This window comes from Seriola dumerili, unplaced genomic scaffold, assembly GCF_002260705.1.
Source record: "Seriola dumerili isolate Sdu_G_001 unplaced genomic scaffold, Sdu_1.0 BDQW01001040.1, whole genome shotgun sequence".
Classification (NCBI taxonomy): domain Eukaryota; kingdom Metazoa; phylum Chordata; class Actinopteri; order Carangiformes; family Carangidae; genus Seriola; species Seriola dumerili.
The window spans coordinates 417,022-426,447 of record NW_019175295.1 but is presented as its reverse complement, the minus strand read 5'-3'; the positions used below and the strand labels follow the sequence as shown (position 1 = coordinate 426,447).

Sequence of the window (9,426 nt, the reverse complement as noted above, 5' to 3'; positions counted from 1 at the left end):
CGGACGCTTTAACATCCTTTCTGTTGAGTTTTTCTTCACTTTCAACTATTTTCCGAATTTTTAATAATTTTTTTCTCATATTTTTTGCTAGACGCGGCGGGCCTGAAAATTGTTTGCTTTCCCCTCTTTCGAGCAGCCATTGTGTATGCGCTGCGATGCAACCGCACTAGGATTTAGCCACGCCCATTCGAAGTTCCGCCCCCTTGTGCCTTTTTGATTTGTGTAAGTCGCTGCCACTTTCCCTCCAGTGTCGGTTACAGTCCCTTTCAATAAAACTCAATTTCTGGACTTGCTAGATGTACTGTCAATCGTTTAAAGTTGGTTAAGTCCGATTTACAACGATAGGAAGAGCAGCGTGTCGGCCAGGAAATGCTATTCGCTCGGTGGGCTGTCAGTCAACGTCGTAACTTTTCAGAGGCTCCTATTGGCTGACCCTGCTGTCAGTTGTCGGTGACGGTGTGGGTGATTTTCCTGGTGCGCTGTTGCAACAGCGAGACTGGAGTTGTCTTGAGCATGACAGGGAGGTTGTGTCTTACGGCATGTGTAGCTTAACTAGCTAGCTACATGTAGCATAAAGCTGTCCGCTAGCGTTTAGAAGCAAAAGTTTTGCTAGCATGCTAAAGGGATATAGATGTCAACATCATCTTTGAAGGCAGGAAGCTGCACAGGCCTGTCGGTTATCACGGTCTTTTTAAAAACGGGGTAACCTTCACTGGTGAGGAGACTAGGCGCATGCACACATTCATTAGCCTGGAGAAAAGCTGGCATTTGTCAAAGGTAGGTGTCGTGTTGCTGTATCTCCCTCCACCCCTGAAGCTAGTCCTTCTGTTTTAATGAGAGGTCAAAGTTTCCCCGTTTTCCGTTTGGTGAAATCAGTGAAGGTCAACAGTGTAGTAACGTTACATACACCGGAGGGAGGGGGGTCGGGGGGCTGCGTCACCAAACTCTGTTGAAAAACATAAAGTTTACGTAAGACGTGTTTATTTGTAAAGTGAACACCACACGTCGTTATTAATTAATACGTTTTTCCTATAAAGGAAGAGCAGCTGTTAAATTCGGCATACACTTTAAACACCAACATTAGTTACAATAAAAATCAAAAGGGTAATTAAAGGATAAATACATCAAAACTCAACGTGTTTATAGGATAAAGTGTGAACCTGACCTGTGGCTTTGTGTAGTATAACTTCTAGTAGGGACTATAAATATGATGTATCATAATTTTATATATACATAATTCTGCAGCTGTGTATGTTTTTGCTGAATATAATGTGATGTGTTTTCTCTCTACATATGAGCTGCACATGTGTAGAGGCCTGTCATAAACAAGTCTTCCATAAATCTAAACTATCCCACAGCAGAGTGTTTGTATTTGTGTGATAGATGTGATGTTGTAATTTGTGCACAGAAATGCAGTTAAAAATTGTACATTTTAATAAAAATTACTTCCCTTGTCAAAATTAGAGCCTGATCGATATAGTGGTTATCACAGATACATCAGTATTGGTGTGTATGTTTGCTGACAAGTAACATCAAACTACACATACAATATGTTTGAATTAACGTTAAGGATTACAGTAGAGACGGGACAAGGAATTCGTGACAATGAGGAATGTTCTGGTTCTTGGTCGGCACCTTAAATCCACAGCTGCTATGGTTCCCCTCAGGCTTTCATTTTTACTGCAAAGCAAAATTAGTCAGATCGATCAATCTGTGTTTTATTATCAGGACGCTAGCTGCAGTTTTCCAACAAATATCTATTAACAATATACATCATTATAATATCGATGCTCAATATACATGTAACTTCATGTGTCATCAATTGTTTAGGTTTGTCCAACCAGATATTCACTTTATTGTGAAACTGACATCAGCAAATAAAAGTGTGTGAACATGAATTTATAGAACGTGGAGCTGATTAGTTGTGTGGATACGTCACAGTTGAATGTTGCCTTCATAACAACATATCTGCCAATAGAGACTGACTTCTGTAAATATTAAAATGAACTAATCAGGAGAAGTGTCTGCCTGCACAAACTGAGCATCTTTATGTTGTCTGTCTGTTCAGATCCAAATGGATAAAAATCACAAAAAACTTCGGAATCAGGACAGTAACCCGTGCATGGAGGTAAGATCCCCACCTTCACACTCTGTCAAACATCTGCTGCTGCTGGAACGTCTCTAATCCTGCGTCTCTGTTTCAGGAGAGTGATGCCTCCCATAAGTGTTTGGATGCCTCCAACTACGATAAGAGAATGTGTTCAGCTTATTTCCAGAGATATAAGGACTGCAGGAAGTACTGGGTGAGTGGTTTTTGGGAAACAAAAATATCAGGGAATAGATTCTTCGTGTTCATGCAGCTGGATGAACGTGAACAACATCACAGACCTGAGCTTTGATACCAGCAGCCGTACCTGTGGTTTGTCTAAACTCACCTGTTCATGTTGGGTAGACAGCAAGGCTTCCTGTCCCTGACGCTGCAACAGCCCCTGGTTGATCAGGGCAGCTGCACAGTGAGGGGCAGAAGGGGGTGAGGAAGAAGCAGTGAGTGGCAATACACTTTGATCTGCAGAAGAGTCGTCACCACAGAGGGAACCTTTGGTAGAGAACAGACTTACCTGTCCTTATCTGTGCTCACCTAAAGGTTCCTTTGGTAGAACCATTAACAGCTCTCCACTGGTTTAATGTCACTTCAGTGAAGTCATGACTCACAAGATATTTACTGCAGACTGGTGGAAACTGAACAACAGAGGTGGAGATATGTTTCACACGAGCTGTGTTATGATAACATGATGATGATTTTACATGTTTGTCTCATGTTAATGTAAAGGTCACATCAGCACAAGGTCCTTTACACAGTGACAACTGTGACACAAAATGTCCCTTAATTATCATTGGTTATGTTTTAAAACGTTGTTCATTAAATGAACAAATGATAAATCACAGGTGAAGTCACTTTAGTTGCAGTGAGGTTTATTTTGTATTTTCAGTGTAGTCGATCTGACCTAACCTTAAATTCAAATAGTGCAGTTCTGAGTCATTTAATATTTTACTGATATTGCACAGAGGTTTGTTGTTACTGTAAACTGAACTTCACAGCTCTCCAACAGGAAGTCATCAGAGGAGCATCAGCATGATGCCATCCTGTGGTTGCTGTCACACACACTGACGGATTACAAACATTACTCTAAGACACTGAGTTACTGCAGTTACCTGCACCACCTTGTTTTCTTTTGGAACAACTGCCATAAAAGTATTAACTTGAAAAATATTTATGAACAAATACAGCAAATCATTTTATTTTATAATAATGCATAGATGTGTGAAATGTGTTTAAATAGTTTTTATCTAGATATGAAATAATCCACAGAAGAAGCTTCACTGGGTTTTAAGGAAACAGTTTGTACAGTTCTCAAAACAAAACAGGAATTTTCAGTTTTCATTCAGTCTCAACTGTGAGGCCATAACAATGACATGTTCATCTGAATAACTGAATAACTTCACATGAAGAACTAAGACCTTCGAGCCTCTTGTGTTTGTTTCCATTCAGCACAACATCATGTTGGAGAGGAGGAGGAACGGAGTGAGGCCCGACATGCCCACTGCTGCAGAGAGGAGGGAGATGCTCACTGCTATCGGAGGAAAGCCATACTGAAGACCAGCAGGGTCCCACTGAGACCAGCAGGGTCCCTCAGAGACCAGCAGGGTCCCACTGAGATCCTGTGAGGACCAGCAGGTCCAGGAACCGGGCCTACACACCCTGGTGATGCTGCTGGGTGACCGACACTGACTGAACTGTTCTCAGGTCACACTGAACTGAACATCTGTAGCTGGACTTTTATTCTGAAATAAAAAAGGAAGTATTATTTATTGAGGTTATTGACCATGTGACATGAACTGACATAGTATGAAGTGAATTAAAGAAGATTTAAAGTATTTTTTGTTCTTGTTTGAGAAGTCCAAGGACCTGATCCAGAAAGTGAAACAGAACCTGAACCTGAACTCTGAGATCGAACAGCTGATCAGAGTTCGTTCAGTCAGCTGTTGAGCGTGTTCGTTCTCTGCATGGTGACTGAAGAAAAAAACCATAATCAATGGAGTTTTGTTATTATGATTCACCATGGCAACAGGTAAATAAAGAGCAGAGCCTCCATTTTAATCCAGTAGAGTCAGTCTGTTAAACTCACATTTATTCAGTGGAATCGACTCATTTATCAGAGTTAATGGATGATCTATGATTATAACTTATCATCTGGTCCAGGAACAGCTGAATGAGTTTATTGATCTGCAGCTGAAAAATGTTTCTCAACATCATACTTAATATCTATATTTAATATAATGTAAACAGTAACTGATGCTGTTTAAACAGTAAGTACGATGGCCCTGAAGCTCCACATTCTGCAACTTCAGAAAACACGAGCTGCAGACACTCAACACACAGCAAGTGTTTCCAGGGGACACTAAGAAGTGATGAACCAGGCTTTTAATGCAATGCCTCTAACTTCAAATGTCACAGTTGGGCAGAGTCCCCTGGAAACACTTCCTATGTGTGTGCGTGTGCGTGTTTCAACAAGAAAAGACAGAATAAGTGTCCATATGATTTTGACCATATCCCTTCAATCCCACCCCCTCGTCTCCATCAGTCTCTGGTGTTCGATTTCCCTTGTTCTGATGTTTTTGCATCATCCTGGTTCTGTACATGAATCCAGACCTTCGTCAGTCTGATCAGGTCTCAAAGAAAGAACAGAGATACAATGTTGGATCTTTTTAAGAATTTAGACTGAAAGTTTAAACTCTAAACAGTCAGTGCATTGTGGTCGGTGTTGACATGAAATCTCCTCGTGTTTGGTTGTTGAGCTGCAGTGGAGAGGTCTTCATTCTGACTTTAGATCTGTGATGCTGCAATCTGATGTTACTGATCAACCTGAGGAGTTGTGTTAACAAATATACGTCATGATTGTAGAAAATATATATACATGATATTATTACGTAGTTTGATTTAAATCGGATCTTCACACTGGTTAAATGTGTGAGATGTGATGAGGTGAGTTTATCCTGTAGACCAGGACCAGGACCCAGACTGATCAATAATCAATCAATAATCACATTTCCTGTAGCAATAATAAAGTAAAAAATACCTCAAGTATGAAAGTAATAAATATTATTCGAAAAAAGCATCTTAATAACAGTATTCATAATGCAGCAGACTGGGGGTCAGTTCAAATCCCTACAGTGCATCATATGATTGGTTTATCATTGACGTATCATTGACGCATCAGGTGAAGATGAAGCATCACCTGTCCAACAGTCACAGGATGACGTACATAGGTATTGAAACTGTCTCTCCTCCACACTGTAGTGACTCCAGTGATGACTCACCTGCAGCAGGTAAGACACATTAATAACTGAACATTAATGATGAATCATCGTGGAATCAACTTAAAAAATAGGTTTCTTTATTAAAAATTAAAAAAGGTCAATTATATCCAAAAAATGTTATTTCCCTTTTTAATAACTTGTATAATTTGTTACCTGAGACTGTTTCTCTTTATGTTCTGTAACCTCTCTCTCTCTCTCTCTCTCTCTCTCTCTCTCTCTCTCTCTCTCTCTGTTTGTTTGTTTATTATTTTATTACTTGTATGTATTTTTCTTTACTATCATAATTATTAATAGCATTATTTCTAAACAGGATATGATTTTCTTATAGAACATAAGTAACATGTTTAAGTTTATAATGTATGAAGTTAAATAACCTTTATTCTTTAACATGTCAGTGTTACTTGATCTGTACAACTACAGGTTGTCATGGTTACGTGATTAAAAAAGGATAAAATATTAGTGATGAATGTGAGAGTTGATCTGATGCTGTACAAGCTACTGTTCCTCACTGTTTACCTGTCGCTTACCTGTCCTTCACCAGCCTCAGCCTGACCACAGCCAGTTATCTCTGCTACGACTAACCAACACCTGACCCCAGCCCAGCTAACTCCACCCCCACTGTGACCTGGGGGCGGGGCATTTCACGGGGGCACAGACGTCGTCACCTCGGTCACAGGTAGGCTGTACGTTATTATCGTTAGTAGCCGTTATGTAAACTTGCTAATAACTGTCCTGATTTATTCAATGAGACAATCATTCGTTAGATGAATTTAAGTCTCTTCTTCGTCTTATAAAATACAGTCAACAGGAAGTTCTATTCAAACTAATGTCTCTAAAACAGCGAAGAAGATAGAGCTGAGCTAATGTTGATTACGTGTTATTAATTAGCATTTAGCCTACGTGCTGACGTCATGTTACGCTGCAGGTTAGCTGATTGTCACAGTTGATGACTTTAAGTTGTTACACTGTACTCTGAGGCCTCGTGACGTCATCAGTTAGTTTACAGTGATCCTGAAAACCTGTTAATATATGTAATTAATTATCGTAATTAACTCTGAAACAGTGAGTCCATTAATTACTGAGTCCACTGACAGAAATTCCCCTGAAACATTTGTGAATTTTGTTTTATTAATTACAAATATCAAATATTCTCAGAGTGAAGATGTGCTGCTTCTGTGTTTGATATTATTTTAAAGTGGCCTTTTATAACCACATAGTTAATCAAAAGATTATTGACTGATTAATCAATAATGAAACTAACTGTTAGTTGCAGCTTGTTTCATAACTGCAGGGAGCAAAGAGACTGATGTTACTTTGAGTCTATATTCACCTGTGCTGCAGTGTGAGGTCACTGCATGGACAAGGTGTGGACTCAGGTCACATGACCTGGGCGTTTGCACAAAACACAGTTTTTTACTAAAGTCTGACACTTAAGGTTTAATTTCTCCTTAGCTGAGGGAGTTGCACAACATCTCTTGAAAGGTTTCCTCAGCTAAGGAAAAAAGTTACAAAGTTTACAGCAGTGAAAGAGATTTTACAGCAGTAAAATTCTGCTGTTTCCATGGAGACAGTCGATTTGCTGCCGTTAGCACTTGTGACACCTATTATCTCATCCTGTTGATTTGACAGGAACCTCAACAGGTGAACTTTAGTCACTAAGGTCTTTTGTTTAAGTCCTGAAGGTATGAGACTAAGATAAGGGAAAACCTGAAATACTTACGTGAACATTTTAAGCAAACCTTCAGGAGACTGAAGGTGTTTTGTGCAGCTGAACCAACTGTGTGATGGTTTTTGATGTGACAGAATTAAGAAGGACGTGAACACCTTCAGATCTCTACTGTCACCTGCTCATGGACGAGTACGTTGATCTCTGCTGTTCCCTCGGGTGAGATACAGTTTCCTTCATCCCTGATACTCAGCTAGTCATGCAGGAGTAACGATAGCAAAGATCCACCTGACTAGACTTGTGATGGCCACCTCCGCCCTGTCTCAGACTTCCCGTGTGGATGGCATCACTCATCCTCTCCGCCAAAAGACTGAGGAGTGACCGCGCCCGTCGGAGGAAGATGTACAGGCTCCTGCAGAGGAAACTGGTCTGTGTTCATGTAACAGTTTTAACCATGTATGTTTGGCACATTGATGAAATAATAATAACAATAAAAACTTTATTTATGAAGCACTTTCAAAAACACATGGACGTGGCTGGGGAAAAGAGCCGGGACCTGGAGAAGCAGCAGAAAATGGATTTCTGGACGGATGAAAGAATAGATGAAATGATGAATGACTCATCAATCATCATATATTGCCTCAGCTCTTCCTCTTTTATTCCAGATGTTTCATAAGGTGGGGGTGAAGGCGGGGAGTCTGTGTCGGCCCACCTATGTTTACCCTGAGGAGGTGAAAACGCTGATACGCTCCGTCTTCCCACTGGACGTCTGTGACTACCCCGACCCCTCCCACCACCAGGTGAGTGTGAGTCACTGTTCATCAGTCTGAAATCAGTCAGCTCAGCTCCTTAGGTCAGATGACATGATGACCGTGAAGCAGATGTTCAGTACAGATGTTCAGTGACAGGTCTCACCTCTGGCCTTACATAAACCAGAGACAGTTGGTCTCAGGTGAATCTGGAGGTTAAAAAGATGAATGAAACCTAAGAGTCAGGAAACAATGAAGAGCAGAGGGACTGTAGCTGTGTCTCAGTTCAGGAACCAGAGGACTCAGTCAGAGCGTGGCTCCTGTTGCCTAGCAACCTTGACAACACATGACTTTAGTTTTCAGTCTCTTGGTTTTAGCAGTTGTACCGTTGTTGAGCTGAAACACCGTACTGACATTTAACAGTGTGATCCTCAGACTCTCTGTCACTGTGGTTTACTGACATGTTATTTTCATCACTGGAGAGCAATGAATCATGGGATATGTTGGACCGTGAAGGATCCACCTGTTGGAGCCTTCAGGAGAAGAAGGACGCACCTGAAGGAGTCGTTGCTCTGTTAATCAGCAGTGTGGATCAGTCAGTGTTCTCCAGACCTTCGATGGCTTTTTGTTCATGTGCCTGATCAGTGGCATGCCGTCCTCTAAGACCTCTGATTGGCTGTCAGAGCAGCTAATCAGAGGTCAGCCAGATAGTTTGTTTGTCTGTTCTCTGTTGTCTCTCTGACCTTACACCTCAACAGGTACGTCCCAGTGTAGATGAGCTGTGTGAAAATGATCTTTATTCTAAGATAACCTAATGTCCTGATGTGTACCTGTGTGTTTCAGGTGGTGTATGTCACTACAGAGGATCTACACAGAGTCGACCTCAGCTGAAGTCTGTGTCTCTTCAGTCTGAACCTTTGTATTGATCATGTACAGTTATGGATTAAATTACTGCGTGTATTATTCCTACACAGTGACAGTAGGTTTATTATTATACTGTTATACTATAATAGTATTATACTGTTATACTGTTATACTATAATACTATAATACTATTATACTGTTATACTATAATACTGTAATACTGTAATACTATAATACCATTATACTGTTATACTATAATACTATAATACTATAATACTATTATACTGTTATACTATAATACTATTATACTATTATACTGTTATATTGTTATACTATAATACTATAATACTGTTATACTGTTATACTGTTATACTATAATAATATAATACTATTATACTATAATACTGTTATACTATAATACTATAATACTATTATACTATAATACTGTTATACTATGATACCATACTGATACAACACAAAGACACATTATGACACTTCAGTAGATGAAACAACACACTGCAACATGGAAATTGATTGATTGATTTTTCTCACTCTGATCAATAATAACAACCAGTTCTGTTTAAACTGTCAGTTTCAGTAACTTGTATAATACATAAAAGTGTCATGGGTGTATGAAGACTCGGCCTTCAGCTGCAGAGGTGCAGTCATTCATACAGTTCAATAAGGAGGTCAATAAGGAAGATTGAATTAAATCATATTTTCTAGTTAAAACGTTTTTATTTGAAATAAATTTTACAATTGAATAAA

At 39.7% G+C, this 9,426-nt stretch overlaps 1 protein-coding gene across 1 annotated transcript; it reads left to right on the top strand.

Moving 5' to 3' along the window:
• Nucleotides 1–477: 477 nt before the first annotated feature.
• On the top strand, nucleotides 478–3,936 carry chchd7 (coiled-coil-helix-coiled-coil-helix domain containing 7). The gene is made up of 4 exons (XM_022766771.1): nucleotides 478–777; nucleotides 2,069–2,128; nucleotides 2,205–2,303; nucleotides 3,551–3,936. Exons 1-4 carry the CDS (start codon nucleotides 733–735, stop codon nucleotides 3,653–3,655), a joined length of 309 nt encoding a protein of 102 aa, XP_022622492.1. The 5' UTR covers nucleotides 478–732; the 3' UTR covers nucleotides 3,656–3,936.
• The last annotated feature ends 5,490 nt before the right edge of the window (nucleotides 3,937–9,426 follow it).